At 32.0% G+C, this 27,999-nt stretch overlaps 1 protein-coding gene across 1 annotated transcript in view; it reads left to right on the forward strand.

Annotated features, from left to right (window-relative positions):
- LOC139528419 (stalled ribosome sensor GCN1-like) overlaps positions 1-27,999 on the forward strand; it is a 94,354-nt gene that overhangs the window by 37,334 nt on the left and 29,021 nt on the right. Inside the window, exons 21-39 of the mRNA XM_071324392.1 lie at positions 4,940-5,036; positions 5,478-5,600; positions 5,795-5,987; positions 6,707-7,023; positions 7,474-7,826; positions 8,171-8,363; positions 9,208-9,444; positions 9,911-10,105; positions 10,908-11,154; positions 14,831-14,952; positions 15,506-15,620; positions 16,191-16,370; positions 16,896-17,116; positions 24,387-24,594; positions 24,997-25,193; positions 25,814-26,003; positions 26,512-26,582; positions 26,760-26,975; positions 27,835-27,999. Of these exons, the coding sequence (XP_071180493.1) occupies positions 4,940-5,036; positions 5,478-5,600; positions 5,795-5,987; positions 6,707-7,023; positions 7,474-7,826; positions 8,171-8,363; positions 9,208-9,444; positions 9,911-10,105; positions 10,908-11,154; positions 14,831-14,952; positions 15,506-15,620; positions 16,191-16,370; positions 16,896-17,116; positions 24,387-24,594; positions 24,997-25,193; positions 25,814-26,003; positions 26,512-26,582; positions 26,760-26,975; positions 27,835-27,999 (3,640 nt within the window). The remainder of the gene's footprint in view (positions 1-4,939; positions 5,037-5,477; positions 5,601-5,794; positions 5,988-6,706; positions 7,024-7,473; positions 7,827-8,170; positions 8,364-9,207; positions 9,445-9,910; positions 10,106-10,907; positions 11,155-14,830; positions 14,953-15,505; positions 15,621-16,190; positions 16,371-16,895; positions 17,117-24,386; positions 24,595-24,996; positions 25,194-25,813; positions 26,004-26,511; positions 26,583-26,759; positions 26,976-27,834) is intronic.

The raw sequence follows: 27,999 nt of genomic DNA on the forward strand, positions 1-27,999 counted from the left end.
AAATTTAAACACAATGTTAATGACTACAAAAGGAAGGTTATTATTGATTTTGGGAGTTTAGGTCCCAACAGTGTAGGAATTAGTGGCCAAAAAGGGACCCAAATAAGCATTTTTCTTGGTTTTCGCACCATAACGTTAGTATAAGTAAATAGAAATCTATGAAATTTAAACACAAGGTTTATGACCATAAAAGAAAGGTTGGGTTTGATTTTGGGAGTTTTGGTCCCAACATAATAAGGGGCCCAAAGGGTCCAAAATTAAACGTTTGTTTGATTTCATCAAAATTGAATAATTGGGGTTCTTTGATATGCTGAATCTAACTGTCAATATATATGACTGTGTATGTAGATTCTTAACTTTTGGTCCCGTTTTCAAATTGGTCTACATTAAGGTCCAAAGGGTCCAAAATTAGACTTAGTTTGATTTTGACAAAAAATGAATCAGTTAGGTTCTTTGATATGCTGAATCTAAAAATGTACTTAGATTCTTGATTATTGGCCCAGTTTTCAAGTTGGTCCAAATCGGGGTCCAAAATTAAACTTTGTTTGATTTCATCAAAAATTGAAAAAATGGGGTTCTTTGATATACCAAATCTAACTGTGTATGTAGATTCTTCATTTTTGGTCCTGTTTTCAAATTGGTCTACACTAAAGTCCAAAGGGTCCAAAATTAAACTTAGTCTGATTTTAACAAAAATTGAAATCTTGAAGTTCTTTGATATGCTGAATCCAAAAATGTACTTAGATTTTTATACGACCGCAAAATTTGAAAAATTTTTCGTCGTATATTGCTATCACGTTGGCGTCGGCGTCGTCGTCGTCGTCGTTGTCGTCGTCGTCCGGCGTCCGAATACTTTTAGTTTTCGCACTCTAACTTTAGTAAAAGTGAATGGAAATCTATGAAATTTTAACACAAGGTTTATGACCACAAAAGGAAGGTTGGTATTGATTTTGGGAGTTTTGGTCCCAACATTTTAGGAATTAGGGGCCAAAAAGGGCCCAAATAAGCATTTTCTTGGTTTTCGCACTATAACTTTAGTTTTAGTTAATAGAAATCTATGAAATTTAAACACAAGGTTTATGACCATAAAAGGAAGGTTGGTATTGATTTTGGGAGTTTTGGTCCCAACAGAATAAGAGGCCCAAAGGGTCCAAAATTAAACTTTGTTTGATTTCATCAAAATTGAATAATTGGGGTTCTTTGATATGCCGAATCTAACTGTCATGACTGTGTATGTAGATTCTTAACTTTTGGTCCCGTTTTCAAATTGGTCTACATTAAGGTCCAAAGGGTCCAAAATTAAACTTAGTTTGATTTTGACAAAAAATGAATCAGTTAGGTTCTTTGATATGCTGAATCTAAAAATGTACTTAGATTCTTGATAATTGGCCCAGTTTTCAAGTTGGTCCAAATCGGGGTCCAAAATTAAACTTTGTTTGATTTCATCAAAAATTGAATAAATGGGGTTCTTTGATATACCAAATCTAACTGTGTATGTAGATTCTTCATTTTTGGTCCTGTTTTCAAATTGGTCTACACTAAAGTCCAAAGGGTCCAAAATTAAACTTAGTCTGATTTCAACAAAAATTGAAATCTTGGGGTTCTTTGATATGCTGAATCCAAAAATGTACTTAGATTTTTTATCATGGGCCCAGTTTTCAAGTTGGTCCAAATCAGGATCTAAAATTATAATATTAAGTGTTGTGCAAAAGCAAGTCTTTTCAATTGCACAGTATTGCGCAATGGCAGGAAATATCTAATTGCACAATATTGTGAAATAGCAAATTTTTTTTTAATTAGAGTTATCTTTCTTTGTCCAGAATAGTAAGCAAGAAATATCTAATTGCAAAATATTGTGCAATAGCAAGATTTTTTTTTAATTGGAGTTATCTTTCTTTGTCCAGAATCAACTTAAATCTTTGTTATATACAATATACAATGTATATTCACTTTTTACTACCAACTGATAAATTATAATAAATAACATTCAGTGATAACAAGCAGTTTTTTTTTACATCTTAATATTTTATGATGTATTTAAATGAGTAGTTATTGTTGCAAACTCCATTAGAAATTTTAATTGAGATTAGTTTTGGAATAAGGGAAAGGGGGATGTGATTAAAAAAATTGGGTTCAATTTTTCTCATTTGAAATTTCATAAATAAAAAAGAAAATTTCTTCAAACATTTTTATACCCCACTTACGATAGTAGAGGGGCATTATGTTTTCTGGTCTGTGCGTCCGTCCGTCCGTCTGTCCGTTCAGGGTAAAGTTTTTGGTCAAGGTAGTTTTTGATGAAGTTTAAGTCCAATCGACTTCAAACTTAGTACACATGTCCCCTATGATATGATCTTTCTAATTTTAATGCCAAATTAGAGTTTTTACCCCAATTTCACGGTCCACTGAACATGGAAAATGATAGTCAAGTGGGGCATTCGTGTACTGAGGACACATTCTTGTTTTGAGAGGATTAATATTCAACAGCATAGTGAATTGCTCTAAGAGAAAACAAAAATTTTAAGTTCATTAGAACACATTCATTCTGTGTCAGAAACCTATGCTGTGTCAACTATTTAATCACAATCCAAATTTAGAGCTGAATCCAGCTTGAATGTTGTGTCCATACTTGCCCCAACCGTTCAGGGTTCAACCTCTGCGGTCGTATAAAGCTACGCCCTGCGGAGCATCTGGTTTATTATGGGCCCAGTTTTCAAGTTGGTCCAAATCAGGATCTAAAATTATTATATTAAGTATTGTGCAATAGCAAGTCTTTTCAATTGCACAGTATTGCGCAATGGCAAGAAATATCTAATTGCACAATATTGTGAAATATCAAAATTTTTTTAATTAGAGTTATCTTTCTTTGTCCAGAATAGTAAGCAAGAAATATCTAATTGCAAAATATTGTGCAATAGCAAGATTTTTTTTTAATTGGAGTTATCTTTCTTTGTCCAGAATCAACTTAAATCTTTGTTATATACAATATACAATGTATATTCACTTTTTACTACCAACTGATAAATTAAAATAATCTTTACCATTCAGTGATAACAAGCAGTTTTTTTACATCTTAATATTTTATGATGTATTTAAATGAGTAGTTATTGTTGCAAACTCCATTAGAAATTTTAATTGAGATTAGTTTTGGAATAAGGGAAAGGGGGATGTGATTAAAAAAATTGGGTTCAATTTTTCTCATTTGAAATTTCATAAATAAAAAAGAAAATTTCTTCAAACATTTTTTTGAGAGGATTAATATTCAACAGCATAGTGAATTGCTCTAAGAGAAACAAAAATTTTAAGTTCATTAGAACACATTTATTCTGTGTCAGAAACCTATGCTGTGTCAACTATTTAATCACAATCCAAATTTAGAGCTGAATCCAGCTTGAATGTTGTGTCCATACTTGCCCTAACCGTTCAGGGTTCAACCTCTGCGGTCGTATAAAGCTACGCCCTGCGGAGCATCTGGTTGATTATGGGCCCAGTTTTCAAGTTGGTCCAAATCAGGATTCCATATCAAGTATTGTGCAATAGCAAGAAATTTTCAATTGCACAGTATTGCACAATAGTAAGAAATATCTAATTGCACAATATTGTGCAATAGCAATTAATTTTCAATTGGAGTTATCTTTCTTTGTATAGAATAGTAGTTGATATTATATGTTGGAAATTTGCCAGACATGACTATGATGTCATTTTCTATTTTTATTTGCCAATAAGTTTATGTAAATAACTTCATTGGAAATTTGCCAATATAAAATGTTGCTGATGAAGCTTTTTTTCCTTATCTTATCTAAAATGTTTTTAGATAATGTATGTTGGACATTTGCCAGACATGACTATGATGTCATTTTCTATTTTTATTTGCCAATAACTTTATGTAAATAACTTCATTGGAAATTTGCCAATATAATATGTTGCTGATGAAGTTTTTTTTATTGTTTTATACAATAAACAATGTATATTCACTTTTACTACCAACCAATCTTTACCATTCAGTGATAACAAGCACTTTATTTTACATTTTAATATTTTATGATGTATTTAAAAGAGTAGTTATTGTTGCAAACTCCATTAGAAATTTGAATTGATATCAGTTTTGGAAAAAGGGAAACGGGGATGTGAAAAAAAAGGGGGGGGGTTTATATTTTTTTTCATTTCAGATTTCATAAATAAAAAGAAAATTTCTTCAAACATTTTTTTGAGAGGATTAATATTCAACAGCACAGTGAATTGCTCAAAGGCAAAAAAAAACTTTTAAGTTCATTAGACCACATTCATTCTGTGTCAGAAACCTATGCTGTGTCAACTATTTAATATTAGATTTAAAAAGTTTGAAGAAGAAATCTTTAATTGATTTGTAAAATCTTGACATTTGTTTTGTGTAAAAAAAAAACCATGTAATGTCAAAATTTTTATCACAATCCAAATTCAGAGCTGTATCACGCTTGAATGTTTTGTCCATACTTGCCCCAACTGTTCAGGGTTCGACCTCTGCGGTCATATAAAGCTGCGCCCTGCGGAGCACCTGGTTGTACCATATGATAAGTAACAACTACAAAAGGTAACAAATAAAATTTGAAATGAAAAACAAATATTTATTTTTTTTCTGAAATTTTTATAGCCTCGAGCCTCCTTAAGGACTTTTACGAGATGGGTCACATTGAGGTCACTTTGCTTACAGAAAATATGTCGGGGGGAATTGCTTCCTTGAAGCAAGCAATTAAAATAAAGTAAACTTCTTCTAATTATGAACAAATAAAAGTATTTTCTTCAAAAAAAAGTATTTGTACATAAGTTTTATAATGAAAACTAGCCATTGAAACATAAAAAAAAAAATATATTCATTATTTTTTTAATTTGAGGTTTCTAATGACTTTAAAAAAAAATATACTCTGTTATAAATCTTTGTCATCTTGTACAATTTGTTTTATAGATTTGAGAAAAATGACGATAGCAAACAGGCAAATATTAAAAGAGAAAATAAACTGTACTCCTATGCTGAACAAATGGCTGAAATAGAATTAAGAAAAGTAAGTCAGAGACGTTAACAATATGAACAAATTCATTTAATACTTTCAGAGGATTTAAGTAAGTGCACATTGTTTAGCATTTATTTTTGTGCTTTGCCTGCTTGGTACAAAATTTATCCTGGATAATAGAAGACATTGATATCTGAGAAAGCAGCCAACAACACAATATAACAAAAAATGACATCTAGGTGTCAATATATAATTCTCATCAATAGGCAAATGTCTATTACATATGCTCCAAATTGCTACAAATTGCAAATAACCAAAATCCTGCCATTATCACTTTTAAATTACTCAAAGAACCTAAAACACAAAGATTTAGATGGAGACAATTATATGTTTTAGTTTTACTATCAAGAAGTTTATATTCATCATGTCTTTCTGATAATTTATTTAATGAACTTTGATATAGAATAATTTTCTTCCTGATTTTTTAATTAGGAACTTGACAAGAAGAAAGGAAGATCCGTCAAGGAAACTAAACCAAAGTTGACTAAGAAGCAAGAAGAAATGTTGGAGGCTCAGAGAGAAAAGGAATCAAAGATCAGATCTAGGCTAACAGAGGTAGGGATACTATTGATTGTCTAGTTGTTTAGTCATAGTGTAGTGATCAGTTTAAGTTTTTCTGTTAAGGTAATTTTATTAGGAATGAGAAAAATTTAGATTATATTTTGTCCATGGAATCAGGTGTAAAATATGAATATGGTAAAGCTGTATTGATGATGTTTGGACTATATTGTAACCGTTTCTCATTTTAGCTGAACCAAGAGTTGTGCTGTGGATGTCAGATATTAGAGGCTGCTTTGGCAGGGGACAAACAGTCACTATGTAGATACATGAAGGACTTGTGTAAACTCATTGTACCATTGTTACAATCCCCCCTAGCTGCTCCCCAAGTCAGCCAAGTGTTCCTAGACTTGGGTCAGGCCTCATTTGATGATGTACAGTTAGGTAAGATACACTCACTCTCTCTAACTTTTGTGCTATTTTCATGTTTCTTGAGCGGTGTGAGAAAAACATTTCTCATCTCTGGTGAAATGTCTGTTCTCAGCAAATGATTGGTCAAAATGTAAACATAAGGTTAAATATTCTTGATGTCTTCTGAATTTTCTTAAGTGACGTCCTGAAAAAAGGCCACCATGCTTAATGATGTCACATATAAAACACAACTTTCTGAATAGCTTTTGAAAATGAAGGATAAAAATCATTAGAGAAACAGATTCCACTCTCAACAGTTAAATTTTAATTATTTAAAAAGCTCAGCAAGCCTCACGCTTTGAATATATAAATTTTAGTGAAGCAATATCGTAACACTTGTTGCAGTGATGAAATCTATATGTATTCTGAATAGAGATCTGTGAGGGGCCTGACGGGTTATTTTCGTTCTTTGTGATCGGCGCATTTTCGCTATCTTGATCCGTTTTTCTACAGATTTTTTTTTTTTTTATATTTTCGTAATCTGTGAATCGTGATTGACAAAAAAATCATCTCGTGAATCCTGATGAGACCCCCTCATGGATTAATTTTAGTATTATTTCACAAATAGATATGACAATGTATGAGTAAAACAATTCAATCAGAATTTCATTTGTAAACTTAAGTCCTTGAATTTCAAAGTTAAAATTCTGTTTAAAACTTACTATAAAATCAAAAATCTATTTAAATTTCAGGAAATTTGGTCAGTAATGTAACATTGCGCTTACAGAACCCAGAAACTGAGGTAAACTCTGAATGGAGAAAAGAATCACCAGCAGAGCAGGGAACCAGAGTGGTCAACTTTTTATATTCCTTGTCTATTTCTGATAATGACGATAATGACGATGAAAACAAACTTTTCCCAGCATTCACTTTTACGTTCTTTTACTATTTATTAAGTTGTGTGCTTAGAAGTGGCGGTGAAGTGGTTGCAAAGGACATAGAACCACAGTCAAAAGCAATAGTATTAATCTCAGCACACTCAGAAATGAGAAGTACAGATGATTCTGATGTAAGTATAGCAGGTTTTCAATTTGAAAGATTTTGAAATTTAGTGTGATAAAAGAAAATAATTTTGAAAATTCTGATGCATGAAGAAAGAAGGAAAAATTAAACTGTATTATATTAATTTTAGTTAGTTAAATAAATGTTTAGATTAGGAATTTCAATCCAGCAAGACAACATGTGAACAGTAAGACACATATTAAGGTATCTCCCAGAACTACTGAACATTTCCTTGCGGGAATACATTTTCTTGTATAACACAGATAAATTGACCCAATGAAATGCTTTGTTATTGGACAAAATAAAAATCATGATCCAGAAATCAATTATTTTTCAACAAACTATAAAGTGGGAATTCTAATAAAAATATTACTTTGATTTTATTATTTACTGAAGGAAATTAGAAGCTGCATATATTTTGGAACTATGATGAAATTTTGACACTTTGTAATTTCAGAGTGATCCAGCTTTGTTGCCACAAGAACAAATGTTGAAATTATTATTACAAGTCATTACAACAAGTGTATCAAAATTACAACAAATGGCCAGTGTAGGACTCACAGAGGTCGCTGAGAGTATTTCTGGCGAGGAGGGGTGTGCCAAGGCTACCCCGGAGGAAATTAACATCTTACTTGATGCACTGATGTCCCCGTGTACAGCTGGAAGGGATGCTGCCGTTCAAAGTCTGAAATGTTTGTCTGGCACACTGCCAAATATTGATGATAATTATGAACTAGGATTGAAAGTGGCACAGAGAGTTTGGGTGGCATGTTTTGATAATGATGAAAATGTACAGAAACTGGCCGTGGAGTAAGTACATGAAGTAGGAGGATTGTCTTGGAGAAAAATAGATTGATATTTTATAATTGAGGGGCAGAGTTTTTCACATGAAATAAATCGTGGGTAGTTTCGTTTCTGAAAATACTTTTTTAGCAGTCAATTAGCATAAATTAGCATCTGACTTGAGAGGTTTTTTTTTTTACCAATAATGTACAACATTGTGTATTTTGATACTGTAAAAAAAATACAAATTTACAGGCTAGCTACATTTTAATGTTTAGGAAATTTATATTGTAAAAAAAGAACAGTTGACATTTTATCATTATCCAGTATTTCCTTCAAATGTTGTAAATTTGATTTCTGAAATTTTGTAGACTGAGAGAGAAGCTGAATTTAGAGGAACCCTATGAAGACATGTGTACTCCCCTGGCTTCTGATGTTGTTTATCCTGAGGAAACTATCCAGAAGGCAGCAGCTAAAGCACTACATAAAACCCTGAGTCACCACCCCGAGTACATCACAGCTACAATAGCAGAACTCAAAGAAAAATATAATGAAAAATTATATGTAAGTCACAAGAATAAATTAAAGGCATTAAGCCAGGAGTCCTAACTTGGATTGCATAACAGCTACAATAGTAGAACTCAAAAATATTTAATGAATAGTGCTGAGTCACAGCCTGAGCAAATCACAGTGCAGCAAAAATCTACAAAATAAATGTAAAGATCCAGTTATGTTAGTCACAGGATAGATTATACAAGTCTTAAAATTCTGAGCCACTAAACCAAGTAAATCACAGTATAGTAAAACTAAAGTTAAATATAAACATAATGACATTCAATTAACAAAACTGTTGTCACCATCCTGTATACATCATACCTATGAGAACATAAATTGAATGTCATAGTTAGAAATTTGGAAGCAATCTGTCTTAGTCAGAAATTTGGAAGCAATCCATCTTAGTCAGAAATTTGGAAGCAATCTGTTTTAGTCAGAAATTTGGAAGCAATCCATCTTAGTCAGAAATTTGAAGCAGTCCATCTTAGTCAGAAATTTGGAAGCAATCTGTCTTAGTCAAAAATTTGGAAGCAATCTGTCTTAGTCAGAAATTTGGAAGCAATCCATGAAGGATAACTTAGATACAGTGAAATTTTCAAATCCTGGCATTGATTTACAATTATATTATTTTTAGAAACTTTAGTATTTAATTACTGCTTCCATAGGATGGCTCAATGGGTACATGTATAAATGTTAAGTTAAATGTTATTTCAATATTTGCTTTTCTCATTGCTTTCAAAGCAGAACTTAAACAAAAAATTAAAACAAATAAAAAAAAAAATCATATTAGAATACCTATCAGAGATTCTAATTATTTTTATGTACAAATATGTTTGTATTTATTTCCAAACAGCTTCCCCCACCAGAACTGGACACATTTGGTCGTATAATAGGAGAGCCACCACCGGATAATTATCAGTCCAGAAGTGGTATTGCATATGCCATGGAAAGTATAGCTCCACTGGTACCCCAGGATCAGATAGAAGAGTTGTTTTCTTTCTATGTACCAGATGCTTTATCAGACAGGGCACCAGAAGTGAGGTCTCGTATGAGGGAAGCTGCACTAGCTGTTATAAATACTCATGGAAAGGTAAGGTTAAAAGATATACCAAAAAATATGTCAGAAATTTTGGGGTTGAATTTTTTCGTTTATTTTATGGAAAGATAATATCCATGAATTAAAAACCCAGACAAAGGAAAGTCAATATATATATTGGAATAAATGGAGACACAGGTACAATAGCAGTTATACAAGAACCTAGCTACATATGTAACTACCAAAAAACAGACATTTAAGGAAATATTTTCAATAGTGTCCACATCTTACTGCAATTTTACAATAACCTTCACTCAACAAGTAACTAATGAATTTCAAGTGAATAAAGCTTTGACAACAGCATTTATAACCAAATGGAAAAAACAAAAAACAACAACGGATGAACTTTCTGATCTGATACAGTCATATAAAGATGTACATGTGATGATGTTAAACTAATTTGTTACCTGCTGTCAAAAAATAATTTTGAATGCATATTTTACATCATTTGTATTTATAGGAGAATGTGAACATATTATTACCAGTATTTGAAGATTTCCTGAGTAGTGCACCAGATACAGCCAGTAATGATGCAGTCAGACAGAGTATAGTCATCCTGATGGGTTGTCTAGCTAAACATTTAGATAAGGACAATCCTAAAATCAAACCTATTGTGGCTCAGCTTATTGGTGCTTTATCAACCCCCTCACAAGAGGTAAGTGATACAAGGTTTATTATGGCTTTTCATTGAATAAGTGACCAATTTACAAAATGATTTAGATGAGAAGGTGATTACAAATTGGTTAATCTAAAGTTAAAAAGTCCAAGTGGCTTTAAATATTCGAAATTTATTTATCGTTACTTACAGCGTAAATGATGCTGGTTTTAAGAAAGCTAAGTATTATAAGTTAAGGATAAAATACATTTTTTTTCAAGTGGTACATGTACATGTCATTACCTTTTAAGAAATGATAACTTTCCACAAAAAATTCTTATAGATGAAGATTGTGTAAAATTTTAGTTCAATATACTTATCACCTCTATCTTTTTATGCCCCATTTATGGGCATTATATTTTCTGGTCTGTGCGTCCGTCTGTTTGTTTGTTTGACAGTTCGTTCGTCCTGCTTCAGGTTAAAGTTTTTGGTCGAGGTAGTTTTTGATGTAATTGAAGTCCAATCAACTTGAAACTTAGTACACATGTTACTTATGATATGATCTTTCTAATTTTAATGCCAAATTAGAGATTTTACACCATTTCCACGGTCCACTGAACATAGAAAATGATAGTGTGGGGGCATCCGTGTACTGAGGACACATTCTTGTTTTATAGTGTATAAATCAAACATCATTGATACATAAATTTGTTGTGTGCAGAGTGATTTTATTGATTAAAAATTACCAAGTAACCTCATAACCATAAGATTTGATGGCTACATTCACATAAAACAATGTTAAAGACCTTACATCTTTTATTCCTTTTCATGAAATATATGCATGTGCTCACATATGTTCTAGGTACAACAATCTGTTGCTAACTGTTTACCTCCCCTTATTCCTGGTATCAGAAGTGATGCTCCAGAACTGGTACAGAGACTGATGCAGTTGTTACTAGACTCTGATAATTATGGAGAAAGGAAGGGAGCTGCCTATGGTTTGGCTGGTCTGGTCAGAGGTTTAGGTATAACTGCTCTAAAACAACAAGAAATCATGTCCAGGCTTGAAGATGCTGTTAAGGATAAAAAGAATCCCAGAAAACGAGAAGGTAAGAAATATTGTTCTGATTTTGTTGCAATTTATTTGATTTTTTGTGCGTTTTTTTTTTTATCTTAAGATTATAGTTTTTATCGTATATTGGTATGACGTTGTCGTCATCATTGTCTTCCAAAGACACATTGGTTTTCGCACTATAACTTTAGTTTAAGTAAATAGAATTCTATGAAATTTAAACACAAGGTTTATGACCACAAAAGGAAGGTTGGGATTGATTTTGGAAGTTTTGGTCCCAACAGTTTAGGAATTAGGGCCAAAAAAGGGCCCAAATAAGCATTTTTGTCGAGCCTGCAACTTTTGTTGCAGAAAGCTCGACATAGGGATAGTGATCCAGCGGCTACGGCGGCGGCGTTAGCTAACTTCTTAAAAGGTTTATATTTAAGAAGGTGAAAGACCTGGATGCTTCATACTTTGTATATAGATGCCTCATGTTACGAAGTTTCCGTCAGTCACATGTCCAATGTCCTTGACCTCATTTTCATGGTTCAGTGACCACTTGAAAAAAAAGTTCAGAATTTTTGTAATGTTGAATTCTCTCTTATTATAAGTAATAGGATAACTATATTTGGTATGTGCGTACCTTGCAAGGTCCTCGTGCCCGTCAGACAGTTTTCACTTGACCTCGACCTCATTTCATGGATCAGTGAACAAGGTTAAGTTTTGGTGGTCAAGTCCATATCTCAGATACTATAAGAAATAGGGCTAGTATATTTGGTGTATGGAAGGACTGGAAGGTGTACATGTCCAACTGGCAGGTGTCATCTGACCTTGACCTCATTTTCATGGTTCAGTGGTTATAGTTAAGTTTTTGTGTTTTGGTCTGTTTTTCTCATACTTTATGCAATAGGTCTACTATATTTGTTGTATGGAATGATTGTAAGGTGTACATGTCTAGCGGGCAGATTTCATCTGACCTTGACCTCATTTTCATGGTTCAGTGGTCAAAGTTAAGTTTTTAAGTTTTGGTCTTTTTATCTAATATTATATGCCAAAGGTCAACTATATTTGGTGTATGGGAATATATTATGATTTATATGTCAGTCCCGCAGGTTTTATTTGACCATGACCTCAATTGCACGGTTCATTGCACAGTGTTAAGTTTTTGTGTTTTGGTCTATTTTTCTTAAACTATAAGTAGTAGGTCAACTATATTTGTTGTATGGAATCTTTGTTAGCTGTACATGTCTGCCTGGCATGGTTCATCTGACCTTTGACCTCGTTTTCATGGTTCATTGGTCTTTGTTAAGCTATCTTGGTTAATGTTAAGTTTATGTGACAGTTGTAATAAAGCTTTATACTTAGGACTATCAACATAATATCAATGATTAGTAAAGAAGGTGAGACATTTCAGTATGTGCACTCTTGTTCTTGTTTTTTGCACAATAACTTAGTATAAGTAAACAGAAATCTATGAAATTTTAACACAAGGTTTATGAACACAAAAGGAAGGTTGGGATTGATTTTGGGAGTTTTGGTCCCAACAGTTTAGGAATTAGGGGCCAAAAAGGGGCCCAAATAAGCATTTTTCTTGGTTTTCGCACCATAACTTTAGTGTAAGTAAATAGAAATCTATGAAATTTAAACACAAGGTTTATAACCATAAAACGAAGGTTGGGATTGATTTTGGAAGTTTTAGTCCCAACAGTTTTGGGGCCCAGTTTTCAAGTTGGTCCAAATCGAGGTCAAAAATTAAAACTTTGTTTGATTTCAACAAAAATTGAATCCTTGGGGTTCTTTGATATGCTGAATCTAAACATGTAGTAAGATTTTTGCTTATGGAGCCAGTTTTCAAGTTGGTCCAAATCGTGGTCCAAAATTAAACTTTGTTTGATATCAACAAAAATTGAATCCTTTGGGTTCTTTGATATATGCTAAATCTAACCATGTATTTAGATTTTTAACCGGATTTTTGTGACAAAAATGTCGGTTATTGATTTGGGGATGTACGGCGGGCGGGCGGTCGGGCGGGCGGTCGGTCGGGCGGGAGGTCGGGCGGGCGGGCGGCAATCAAATGTTGTCCGTGCATTAACTCATGAACCGTTCAACCAAAGCTTTTAAAATTTTAATATGTTGTTACTGACAACTAAATGAAGGTCAAGTTCAATAATGGCGATTTTGACTTTTACCCTTCAGGAGTTATGGTTCTTGAAAGATTGAAAAATGGAGTTTCCAGTCGTTTTCGTGCATTTACGCATGAACTGTTCTACCTAAGCTTCCCAAATTTTAATATGTTGTTACTGATGACAAAATGGAGGTCAAGTTCAATAATGGCGATTTTGACTTTTTACCGTTCAGGAGTTATGGTTCTTGAAAGATTGAAAAATGGAGTTTCCAGTCGTGTCCGTGCATTTACGCATGAACTGTTCTACCTAAGCTTCCCAAATTTTAACATGTTGTTACTGATGACAAAATGGAGGTCAAGTTCAATAATGACGATTTTGACTTTTACCGTTCAGGAGTTATGGTTCTTGAAAGATTGAAAAATGGTGTTTCCAGTCGTGTCCATGCATTTACGCATGAACTGTTTTACCAAAGCTTCCCAAATTTTAATATGTTGTTACTGATGACAAAATAGAAGTCTAGTTCAATAATGACGATTTTGACTTTTACCGTTCAGGAGTTATGGTTCTTGAAAGATTGAAAAATGGTGTTTCCAGTCGTGTCCGTGCATTTTCTCATGAACCATTCAACCAAAGCTTTTGAAATTTTTATATGTTGTTACTGATGGCAAATTAGAGATCAAGTTCAATAATGATGATTTTGACTTTTACCGTTCAGGAGTTGTGGTTCTTGAAAGATTGTGAAATGGCGTTTCCATTCACATTGTTGCATTTACTCATGAACCATTCAATCTAAGCTTTTCAAATTTTAAGATGTTGATACTGATGACAAAATGGAGGTCAAATTTGATATTGACGATTTTCACTTTCACCATTCATCAGTAATGGTTCTTGTGATATTGCCAGGACACAAATAAATATTAATAAATCCGGTTTGCTGTCGTTGTGACAGCCTCTTGTTGATATTTGGGCCCGGTTATCAAATTGGTCCACATTGAGGTCTAAAGGGTCCAAAATTAAACTTTATTTGATTTCATCAAAAATTGAATTCTTGGGGTTCTTTGATATGCTGAATCTAACCATGTATTTAGATTTTGGATATTGGACCATAATAGGTAAATGTCCAATTTAAAATTTTTATTATTAAGTTTTTACGTTTAAGTTCTTAGACCACATTCATTCTGTGTCAGAAACCTATGTTGTGTCAACTATTTAATCACAATCCAAATTCAGAGCTGTATCAAGCTTGAATGTTATGTCCATACTTGCCCCATCTGTTCAGGGTTCGAACTCTGCGGTCGTATAAAGCTGCGCCCTGCGGAGCATCTGGTTCTTGCTGTAATTTAATAACAACAAATGATCAGTTCTATCAAACATTATGATAATAATAGTATGGCAGGTCAAGCATATTTCACGCTAATATCTGTGAAATATAATTTTGTAAAATGCTGAACCTACTGAAACAAGCACAATTAAGACGGCTGAATAATAACAAGAAAATGAATGATGTTTCCCTTGTTTGACAACTTGTTTAAATACTTTTCTACAAGATGGTGAGACATAAAAGGTAAAATATTTGTCAATAAGAAACCTTTGATATACTTGCAGGTGCTTTGTTTGCCTATGAGATGTTATGTACTATGTTAGGCAAGTTATTTGAACCTTATGTTGTCCACATATTGCCACATTTACTGTTCTGTTTTGGAGATAGCAGCCAGTATGTGAGAGAGGTAATGATATGCTTTCATTCATACTTATTTTCATGAAACATAACTAATGTACAGAAAAAATACTAAGTTATGAATATAAACCTTTATGTAAATCTACAAATGTTGAAGCTCTTTGATAGAACTTTTTATTTTTTACCTTTTAAGATTTAATTATATGCATTATGAATAGGGCTCTTCACAGTTAGTTCGGCCATATTGGATAGGAGGCAGATTTTATGGAAATAGTATGAAAGTATGGGAAATCCTATGCATGTTTTTAAGCAACTGCTCTGTTCTAATGATATTTTCCTGTATTTTTCACACCATTTTTACCTCCACTATGAAAATCTGCCCCCTATCCAATATGGCCGAACTAACCGTGAAGAGCCCTATTGCAAATATACATACTAGAAATTGTTTTTCCAACCAGGTTTCAACAGGTACTCTATATGACAATAGTATTTTTTGGAATGGAAAATGTTAATTTATAGTGATTGATCTGTGTCATGAATATCTGTAGTTATTTGTTGCTATAGCTACAGGCTAATTGTTTATTTTTAATGTATGTTTGTAGGCCGCTGATGATACAGCTAGAGGTGTAATGGGCATGCTCACTGCACATGGTGTTAAATTAGTTCTGCCATCTTTACTTAAAGGATTGGAAGAAGATGCATGGAGAACAAAAGCAGGTAAGATTTCAGGAAACACTGTGTACAAGTGTCATCGAAAAAATGAATTATAAAACATATGATTCATTACATACTTTTCTGAAAGTAGGACCAGGCTTGTGAACTAGATAAGCAAATGTTCACATTAAACTGTGCTAATACAGGGTCTAAAATATCCTCCTTTACACTGTATATCATGGTGGTGCTCCTCAAAAGAGAGGCTTACACAGAGCATATACATACATATTATTGTTGATAAACCGGAAAAATATCAAAACAGATGCTTATGAAGAAACGAATGATAAGGATATATCTTATAAGAATGTTATATTAGTTGTACAAGTAAAAATGTACTTGTCTCACAGCAAGAGTCACACAAAAAGATAATTTAATTTCAACCACATTAACATATTTACTTGCACAATAACATGTTTTTATTTTGAAACTTGCCATTGACAGCTTTCAAAGCAAATTAGAACTTTACAATTGAACATGTGATAATTTATCTACAGATATACTGTTACACTTTATACTTGTAATAAAACTTAAAGAAAATTCAAACATTTTTATTATTAATTTATATAAATCTAGGTGCTGTAGAGTTACTGGGAGCTATGGCGTACTGTGCACCCAAACAACTGTCAGCCTGTCTACCCAATATTGTACCAAAGTTAACTGAAGTACTGACAGATTCTCATGTTAAAGTTCAGAAGGCAGGAGCTCAGGCTCTCAGACAGATTGGTGATGTCATCAAAAATCCTGAAATTCAAGGTATTATCATGTAACTAAAGTAACCAATATCATGTAAACAAGAGGAAATGTTGGGAAAACATTGATGATGCTGCAACCTTTCGACACAAAAATAAAAGGAAAACTTGAGGTTTACATGCAATCTTCAACATTAGACCTGTGTTTTTACACTACATGTATGTCAGCCTTAAAAATGAAATTTTGAGAATAAATTAAACAGTGACTATCAAAGATCTGACATGGACACCAGATCAGTTTCTTTTGTAAAAGTCATAGTGGTCAACTTTTTAAATTTCAAAAAGAGAGAGAAAACTTTATCTAAAGAAATTTTTTCAGAAAGCAATTAATAGATTTACCCTCACCCTATTCAGTCTTCATCTTTATTGAGGCTAATAACTATGACTGAAATGATAATAAGAATCAAACAGGGAATACCACTTTTAGATTAGACCAAAGATAGTAGTAGCAACAGGAATCAGCTGAGATCATTGAAATAGACCTCCACAGGATAAGAACATTTTTTAAAACATTTTGCTATATTTTCAGTAATTGTACCAGTACTACTCGATGCTTTACAAGATCCTGCTAAGAAGACACTGAGATGTCTGAGGTCACTACTAGAGACAAAGTTTGTACATTTTATTGATGCTCCATCTCTTGCATTGATCATGCCTGTAGTGGAGAGAGCTTTCCAGGACAGACAGACAGAAACAAGGAAAATGGCCGCTCAGATTATAGGGAACATGTCATCCTTGACGGATCAAAAGGTAAAAACAAATCTATTTTTTGTCTATTTGGAAATAACGCGGAGTGGTATGATTGTAAAAGAAAAAAGTTTCCATCTATGACCAGAGAAAAATGTTTTGAACAAATACTGGTCATAATACAGACTTTAATAATGATCAACACTTGTACTGTATATACTGTGAATTCATTATTATTCGTTGGATACCAATATTTGTGGATTTCACAGGTACAGGTTAAATACAAAAATAAATGTTCAACATATAAAAACTTTGGCAAAACAACGAAAATTAGATATCTACAAACAAAAATGTTTTCTTTAATCATGGAAAAAAAGTAAGCTTTAAAAGGCATTAGGATAATGAAATGTTAGATTATTTTCAAAGAGTAAATCAACAGCCAGATTTATACTTCAACAAATTAAAAAAAACTAATTCCAGACAGCAACTACCCACAACCATGTTTTAAAGGTTTTTTGTTGAGGATATGTCAATCTATTATTTATCTGTTACAATCATTGAATACAATCGTTTAAGGTAAACGGACAGAAAGTCACAGGACAAAAAGTCACAGGACATAAAGTCACAAATTTGGTAGGACAAAAAGTCATAGGACAAAAAGTCACAAGTAATCTGTTGACAATTGTTTGAATATATATAAGAGAAATATCTTGAAATATTTTCTTTTTAATACATATATTCATATTAAAGTTTAGGACATGTGTCATCAACTTGAAAAATGAAGATTTATTTAATTTGAATCATGCAAAAGAAAGATTTCTTGGCACCATGAAACCATTTAAGTGCCAAGCCACTTTGACATTTTTTTTTTTTTTATTTTTATTATTTATAACTTCCAATTTACAACATAATATACACAAATATAATAGCAATATATAATATATAAATCTATAGATATTATCTAATCAATACATCTTTCTATTAGGAAGCAATTTTTTTTTTTTTTAAAATATACAAATATAAGATAAAGAGTAAAGCAGTTTGAACACCGGAGAGAGAGAGATAGAAAGAGAAAGAGAGTGAGAGAGAATAGTGTGGTGAGTTTTCGATATAATTCATCTAGAAATTGAATTCTATTTTAGTATAGTAAATACAGCATTTTCATTTTTAACATGTATATACATTTTTGTACTTAACTAAGCATGCTAAGTAATATATCAAAAGCATTCCATTCTCTGAGAAACTGATGTTCACATTTGTTTTTCATAGCAATATTTTTGTCCATTGCATACACATATTTTATCTTTTCTTTTACTGAGTTTAGTGTCAGTTTTTTTTTTAAAACATCTGGAATTATAAATATATTGCTTTATGGTAAGAAAAAGAGTATTTTCTGCATTGCCGTTTGATATTTTTGCAGTGTTACCAAACAAAAAAACTTCTTTTGTAAAAAGTACACTAATTCCATTGGTTAGAAACCAATTTTCAATCTGTTCTAATAATAATTGTGTATGTTCACATTCCCAAAATAAATGTTCTAATGTTTCAATTTCTCTATTACAAAATGTACAATTTGGATTATCATAAATCTTAATTTTATGAAGAAATTTGTTTGTAGCTAAGATTCGATGATTGAATCTAAACTGTAGCCACTGTAACTTAGTATTATTTGTGACAACAAATGGCAGTTTATAAATTTTTTTCCAATGATTTTGATCAAAGCCAAAAATTTCAGTCCATCTTAACTGACTAGTGGGAACACTTCTATTTTTATTCAAAACAATATACATATCTTTAGATCCTTTTGAACTTTTAACAAGTCTTTTAATAGCAGATGGAATTAAAGGTAGTTCTAATTTGTGATTTTTTCCCACAAATGATTTTGATGCTTGATGTATAGCAGATATAATACTATTATATCTCATGAAATTCACATTTATCTGATACATTTCTTCTATCTTTTGATGAGAGAAAAAGGTCCCATCTTCATTTACAATATCATTTATAAATCTTATACCATTTTCAAACCAATCTTTATAAAAAATAGGTTTATTTGCTACCTTTATATTATTGTTAAGCCAGATTGGACTAGCAAGAAAGCATTCCCAACTGTCATATTCATCTTTTTCTCTAAGAAGTTGCCATGCTTTCAGAACATCTTGCCAAAATTTATTTTTGATATGTTGCTGTAATTTTTGGATATAAACACTTCCACAACCATAAAATTTTTCAAGTTCTACATGAAAATTTGACAAAAAAACATTCTGCCATTTGTTGTCTGTTCTAAATAATCTCCTTATCCATGTACACTTCAGTGCTAAAATAAATGCACTAAGATTTATCATTTTGAGTCCACCATCTTCAATATCATTTTGTAAAACATCTCTCTTAATTCTATCAATTGGTGAACTCCATATAAAATTGTACATAAGTTGAATGACATTTTTTAAAATATCATCACTTGGATTTGGTAAGGATATAAACAAATGATTTAAAATAGGCAATATCAATGTCTTTACTACAGTAATTCTACCAATAACAGTAAGATTTCGTTTTGACCATTGTCTTATTACACATTTAATTTGTACAATTTTTTCATCATAATTAATTTTTACAATTCTATCAAGATTAACATCAAAGCTTATACCTAGTACCTTAAAACATGTTTCTCCCCATGTAAGGTTTCTATTTTGGCATAATACCTCATTACTATACTTTTTATTTCCTATCCAAATAACTTGTGTTTTAGAAAAATTAATATTTAAACCAGATATATTTCCAAACCAATCTAATTCATTTAATTCTTCATTCAAAGATTCTTCTTTACCATCTAAAATAAGAGATGTGTCATCAGCAGTTTGTGCTCAACTTGCGTAATTGTAATACCATTTATCTTATCATTATTTCGTATTTTTAATGCTAATATCTCAGCACAGAGAATAAAAATATAAGGCGACAAGGGATCCCCTTGTCTACAGCCTCGTTCTATAGAAAAAAATTCCGATAGATGTCCTCCCTGGTTTACAGCTGATTTGATATTGTTATAAAAAACTTTAACCCAATTAATTATTGATTCTCCAAAATTGAACAACTTCAAGACATTGGTTAAAAATTCCCAAGAAATCGAATCAAATGCCTTTTCGAAATCTATGAGCAGCAAAAGTCCTGGAATATCTTTTTCCTCAGTAAATTGCATAATATCATAAATTAAACGAAGATTTTCTCCAATATATCTCCCACTAATAAATCCAGTTTGATCGAAATCTATCAGTTTATCTAAAACTGTTTTAAAGCGTTTTGCTATAACTCCAGAGCCAATTTTGTATACTGTATTTAATAAAGATATAGGTCGCCAATTTTTTAAGAAATGTCTAGGCTTATTTCCCTTCGGCAGGCATGTAATGATTCCTTGTTTTTGCGTAACAGATAGTTCACCAATCTCCGTACTGTAGTTCAAGGAGTTTACAACAAAAATTTTCAAATCTTTCCAAAAAAATTTAAAGAACTCTGTGGAGAAACCATCAGATCCTGGTGTTTTATTATTTTTCATATTTTTCAATATCAAACCAGCTTCCTCAATTGTTATTTCACCTTCAAGATTTTTTTTCTCATCATCAGTTAGTTTTTTTAATTTTATATCTTTCAATCCTTCTTTAAGTTTACTGAATTTATCTCCCTTTGACTTGTCTTTATTCTTGTACAAATTTTCATAAAAAGATTTTACTTCTTTTAAAATATCTTTTTGTTTAGAAATTACATCTCCATTTTCTTTTTCTACTTTTGGTATTATCTTATTTGTAAAATTTTTTGATTCTAGCCCACAAAAATAGCTAGTAGGTTTTTCACCCTCTTCTACCCATTGTATTCTTGATCGAATTATCTTCCCTTTAATTTTTTCTTTTCTTATATTTTCTAATTCACATTTTTTATTTTCCAAAATCTGTATTGAACCTTCATCTACCTTTTCTTCCAAAATAAGAATTTCATTTCTAAGATCTTTCTCTTGTTTTTCTTTTACCTTTTTCTTATAACTTGAATAAGATATAGTTTTACCTCTAATTTCCATCAACATTGTCTCAAGAAATAAGTGACTATTAATATTAAAATGGAGGTCTTTATTATTCATGTCTTCAATTCTATCTATTTCATAAATTACATATTGTTTTTTAACTTCTACTATTTTTTCTTTAACAATCTTTATATATTCTGGATCATACAATAATGAATTATTAAATTTCCACAATCCTCCACCTCGATCAAAAGGATTAAATTCTAGATTTAATACAACCATAGAATGATCAGAGCGATAGCTAGGCTCGATATTACAATTTTTCAAACAACATAGTAAATCTTCAGATAAAAGAAAAAAATCTAGCCTTGCTTGTTTAAAGGGGGTTCTTTTTCTCCATGTGAAACGCTTCAAATCTGGGTAAAGTTCACGGAAAGGGTCAATAAGACACCTTTCCTGAATGATTTCTAAAACTTTCTCCCGAGCATTTGGGTTATTTACATGTAAATAATTATAATAGTCTATATCAGGGTTGAGAACAAGATTAAAATCACCACATATCATATAGCTATCATTACCAAAATCATCTATAATTGACATAATTTGATCATAAAAAATAGGAGTATCTATATTTGGTCCATAAATAGTTACAAATGTAAAATGTAAAGTATCAACAACTAAGTCTAATACTAAATAATTACCACCAACATCTTTTTTTTCTTTTAGGACCTTAAACTCAAAGTTGTTATTAAACATAACTGCTACACCTCTTGAATTTGAGCTATAAGATGAAAAAAAACTATCATATCCCCACATAGCTCTTATATTATTTTCATTTTCACATAAGAAATGAGTATCTTGTAAACAGTAAATATTGTAATTCTTTGTTCTTAAATAGTTAAAAACATCTCTTCTTTTAACACTATCTCCTAAACCTTGACAATTAACAGTTAATACCTTCAAGGCACACATGATATGATGTCAGTAAATACACTAGCACATAATATGACCTTAAAAAAATCTAACAGTAATATCTGATTATTCTCAATGTGTGTAAAAATACTAAAGAAAAACATTTCACCAACATAAAGATGCATAAAAATGATAAACAGGATAACTCACCATAAACTAAACCAAAACAAAAAGTAATGGAATGATATTGCAGAAATGCAATAATTAATAAAAAGAATAAAGGACTGGAAAGAAAAAGAAAGAGATAAAAACAAGAATTTAGCATCAAAATGGCAGACATTTTTGATTGAATTAATGTCCAAAAAAAAATTCTAGTTTTTTGCAGTATAATTGTTCTTTCAATTTTATATATCCTGTATATGATTTATCAGTTATGACATAGTCAACTATTTTACAAAGTGGAGACAACTTTTATAGTATTAAGATTTGTCCCATGAAAATAAGAATAGCACTTTTAACATGTTTATAAAATAAATCAAAGTTCATCAAGACATAATGTACATGTAACAATGAGAGTCAAGTATTAAGTTAACTACTTATTTCCTTTGTCTCAATCTAAGAAAAATGTCATCAAATATATTGAACTTCAGCTGTAGACCATCAGATATCCTTCCATATACACCACAGTTGAAGTACCATACGTCGCTGAACCATTCAGTCTCATTTAGTCTTTTCATCAGTTCAATGTTCCTTTTGGAAATGTCATCATAGAATCTTACATGGTCTTGTAAATTCTTCTTTTCTCGCATCACTCTTCGTTTGACATCACTACTAAATAGTCTCACAATAAGAGGTTTTGGTCCTAATTTGTCAGATGGAATTCTATGGATGGCGACAACATCTCTTTCCTCAAGTTCAACATTCATGTCCCTTTTCACTTTACTAATAAAGTCCGCACGCAGATCTTGTCGCTCTCGCCATGGAAAGTTTATAACTCTTATGTTGTTTTTGCGAGAATATTGTTCATTGTAGTTGCTGCTGGTAATAGCTTCTCTTGTCAGTCGTTCATTTTGGTGTAGTTCTTTCTTTGTTGCAGATAAGCTTTTCATAGCTACCTCCGCTTTCTCCCTCAAGTTCTCATTTTCTATTGATAATGCATCTATTTTCTCTTGCATTTCCTCTATTACTTCTGATACTTTTTTATCAATTTTTGTCTCTATGGATGAAGTAAATTCTTTAAATAAATTCTTCACTATAGTAGTTACAATGACTTCCAGATCACTTGACTTAACAAGGTCTTTTGTTGCATTTTCAAGGTCTATCTTTTTTAATCCACCCTCCAGGTTTTGTTTAATTTCTTCTATGTCCCTTTGTATACTAATTATACCAGTCAGATCAACACTTGTATTTGATTCATTTGACACTTCAGAGTGAGTCCTTTTTGGTTGTTTATTAGGTTTTTCAGTTTTTTCTTTGTCAACTTTATCTAATTTGGCAGCTAGTAAAGTCTGAACAGTGTTTCCACATTTTCCACTTTTATTCACAGATTTGTTACTTGTAAGGCTGTTGCCTCCAGGCATGTTGAATTAAATCCTTTGTTATCAAGTAAATATAATCAATAATAGGTGAACACTTGAATCCAAAAAAATGGTTTTCTGTAAATATCACAAAAGTTCCACCAAATTTTTCTCATAAGTTGGCATCCAATGATTCAGCAAAATGTTATCTATCAGTCTATCCACTTTTCATCATGCAACAATTCATATAAAACACAAAAAACTGCAAAAAACTGGGAGCTGACTTTTTACAGTGTTTTCAGCTCGGCGGCCATCTTAATCCCTCCACTTTGACATTTTGTTTTTTATGCCCCACCTACGATAGTAGAGGGGCATTATGTTTTCTGGTCTGTGCGTCCGTTCGTTCGTTCGTCCGTCCGTTCGTTCGTTCGTCCGTTCGTCCGTCTGTCCTGCTTCAGGTTAAAGTTTTTGGTCGAGGTAGTTTTTGATGAAGTTGAAGTCCAATCGACTTCAAACTTGATACACATGTTCCCTATGATATGATCTTTCTAATTTTAATGCCAAATTAGAGATTTTACCCCAATTTCACGGTCCACTGAACATAGAAAATGATAGTGCGAGTGGGGCATTCGTGTACTGAGGACACATTCTTGTTTAACAATTATTTGATCATCTTTGATATTTTTTGATAAATGTTGTTTACAAAGTTGGTTAATATACAATAGTTCAAGAAAAATATAAAAATATTTTTGTAGGAATAAACATTTTTTTTTCAAAGAAAATAATCAGAAAAAATGAATTGTGACTTTTTGTTCTGTGATTTTCTGTCCTACATTCTCATTTAATCATTATACTTTTGCTATTTACAAACAATTGCATTTTGTTTATTTGATAGGATTTGGATCCCTATATAGAGAAATTGATTCCAGGCTTGAAGCAGTCCTTATTGGATCCTGTCCCTGAAGTAAGGACTGTATCTGCAAAGGCCCTTGGAGCCATGGTACGAGGTATTGGTGGGGCTAAGTTTGATGAACTACTGAAATGGCTGATGGACACACTGAAATCTGAGGCTAATTCTGTTGACAGATCTGGTGCTGCTCAAGGTATAGTAACAAACCAGTATTGGTCATCCAATGGACCAAATAAGCTCTTTTCAGTAGATGGCATCAGTTGTTCATTGCCTGTATAGTTTTACAAAACAATCTTCTTTGAAATTACCCCATCCAATTTTTACCAGAACCACCCTTATACTATCTTATTTAATATAGTCTAATGATCTCACTTGCCAACCATTATGAAGGTCGATGCTTAAAATACAACAAAAGGGTAAAATGGTAGTAGAGTCTGTAATTATTCTTTTCATATTGTATTATTTAAACAAGGTAAGGTTCCCTTATAAACAATGACCTTGCTTGAGGCTGGGGGTATATTGTTTTTTTTAGCTTTGCCCAATTATATTGTTGAAAAGGAGAACAGAAACTTAAATGTTTTATTTTTGTTGCTAGGTTTGGCTGAAGTAATTGGTGGATTAGGACAGAAGGAGTTGAACCGTTTGATGCCTGGTATAATACAGACAGCCGAGAGGGTAGACATCCCCCCATTTGTCAGGGACGGTTACATCATGTTGTACATATATTTACCTTCTGTCTTCAAAGATGATTTCATGGAGTACATTGGACCTATTATTCCTTCCATTTTACAGGTAAGATAAGTTAATAAATCAATTTATATAAACTTCAAGTATTATTAAACAAAATTGGATGATGATGGATGACTGTTTATCTTTCAGTTGTAAATTAAATGCAAATTCAGTGCAATAATATGTATAATAATGCAATATGATTATGAACTGCTTTTGACAAGCTGATCCATGTTTTTAACCTTTTAATTTGTGAGGTAACAGTCTAAAGGATGTAAACCTACCCAAACACTTTATTCTGACACTGAGCCGACCAATCTGCCCTTGCTCCATCATACCATGTGCTGAAAGGAGAAGATGCAAACGCCAATCTGAAGACTTTAGTCATGTTAGTTTTACCAAGACTGAGATCAAAATTCTCAACCTTTCTGCTTAAGGTGGTACATGTACAATGCCAATGAAGAGGTTTTAATAAACGGAAAAATACTGAATACATAAAAAATATATATATGTCCATCTTTGATATAAAAGAAATTGAAAATAATGTCTGGTTATCATGTGTCAATAAATAGTGTCACAGATAAGGGGAAGACTCTTTTTTGAGACATATATACATAATGTGGCAGGGTTAAACATGTTTTGTTAAAAGTTTTCTTAACCTATTTTACAACTGTTACTTGTAGGCTTTAGCAGATGAATCAGAATATGTAAGAGAGACTGCCCTCCTGGCTGGACAGAGGATTATAAACTTGTATGCAGATCAATCTATAGAATTACTCTTACCAGAATTAGAGAAAGGATTATTTGATGATAATTGGAGAATTAGATATAGTTCTGTACAGTTATTGGGAGATCTGTTATATCGTATTTCAGGTATGTTTTATATCATGTATATAGATTGTATACTGGGGATTCATTTATTTTCCTGGATTGAGGAAAACTTGCCTTTTCCTTGATATTTGATTTTGTGGTTTTGCCAATCTCTGCATACAAAGCATATAGAAAATCTGTAATTCCTTGAATATATTTGAATTTGTGGTTCACCTGTTCCCTTAAAACCCACGAAAATTGGTATTCAACAAATAATAATGAATCCTCAGTATTGATAAGTGTGTAGGTCTTAAAATATTGTGAATGAATTTAACATAGTCTATTAAAGATCTGCTATATTATCCAAATGACCAAAAAGATATCACAAAGGCAATCACTGATAAGGCTTGCGGATTGGAATAGGCTTTTAATGATGCTAAATGTTTGAAAAGTTAAAAAAAAAAAAAAAAAAAAGTAAAAAAAGAAACCAATAAAATGAAATAGCTACCAAGTTAGAATTAATTGAATTGTTAAAGCTTTAATATTGTTACATTTGTTTAACATTATATAGGTGTAACTGGTAAGATGACGACAGAAACAGCTCATGACGATGACAACTTTGGAACAGAAACTTCTGGAAAGGTAAAACTTGAACTTCTATTTGGGGGCTTTTTATGAACCTGCTGAAGTTCAGAAATTAGAATAAATAAATGGTTTGCATATAAATTGAAAGTTTTATCTTATCTTATGTAATTTACATATAACTGTATAGAAATTTGTTAATCGTGTAATTCATTGGAGAAATGACTTTTTTTTTAGGCAATATTGAAGGCTTTAGGAAAGGAAAGACGAGCTCGTGTCCTGGCTGGATTATACATGGGTCGATCTGACACAGCATTACTTGTCAGACAGTCAGCACTTCATGTCTGGAAGATCATTGTAGCTCACACTCCACAGACATTGAGAGAGATCTTGGGAACATTGTTCACTCTGTTACTTGGATGTTTAGCAAGTACCAGTCATGACAAGAGACAGGTATATAGATTTGTCTACTTTGGGAAATCACTTCCTACTTTCAAATCAATAGTAGTATTTCATATCATTATGGTGACTTTAGGATTGTTATCTGGCTTTAAAAATCTGTATGAAAATTACTCTCAAAGGGATAAGTGCTGTTTACATTTTTTATTATGCCCCATTTATGGGCATTATGTTTTCTGGTCTGTGCGTACGTTTGTTCATTTGTCCGTCCGTCTGTCTGTCCCACTTTAGGTTAAAGTTTTTGATCAAGGTAGTTTTTGATGAAGTTGAAGTCCAATCAACTTGAAACTAGGTTCACATGTTCCCTATGATATGATATTTCTTATTTTAATGCCAAATTAGAGATTTTACCCCATTTTCACAGTCAACTGAACATAGAAAATTATAGTGCGGATGGGGCATGTGTGTACTAACTACTATGGACACGTTCTTGTTTTCACTTATTTTGCAGATGGTATATTTTCGTGAAAAGTAAATATGCTGGAGTACATAATATGCAGCTTACTTGCTTATAAAAAAATTGAACTTATGTCTTACAGATTTATAACTGTTCATTTTTGTTTATTTGACATTATTTCAACCTATAAAACAATATCAATGGTCAAAACAAAAAATCAATTATTGATTAAATCCTAAAAGGACAAATATTGACTTGACCCTTGCCTTTCTGCCCCCTTTATTTTGTAAATTACAAATATCAATATACCAAGGCCTCTAAGAGAGAACTGTTTTCATGAAGAATTAACATGGTGAGGGAATATTTTATCTCTTTTATTTATTTCAACCTATATTTCAAAAAGGGGTAAATAATCGTTGAAATATGTGGTATGTATTATTTTATAATTCTTTGTAGGTGGCAGCCAGAACGTTAGGAGACTTGGTAAAGAAGTTAGGAGAGAGAGTATTACCAGAGATCATACCCATCCTAGAACATGGTTTGGACTCTGACCAAGCTGACCAGAGGCAAGGTGTCTGTATTGGTCTGACAGAAATCATGGCATCTACCAGCAGAGATCAT

The sequence above is a fragment of the Mytilus edulis genome, chromosome 6, assembly GCF_963676685.1.
Source record: "Mytilus edulis chromosome 6, xbMytEdul2.2, whole genome shotgun sequence".
NCBI lineage: Eukaryota > Metazoa > Mollusca > Bivalvia > Mytilida > Mytilidae > Mytilus > Mytilus edulis.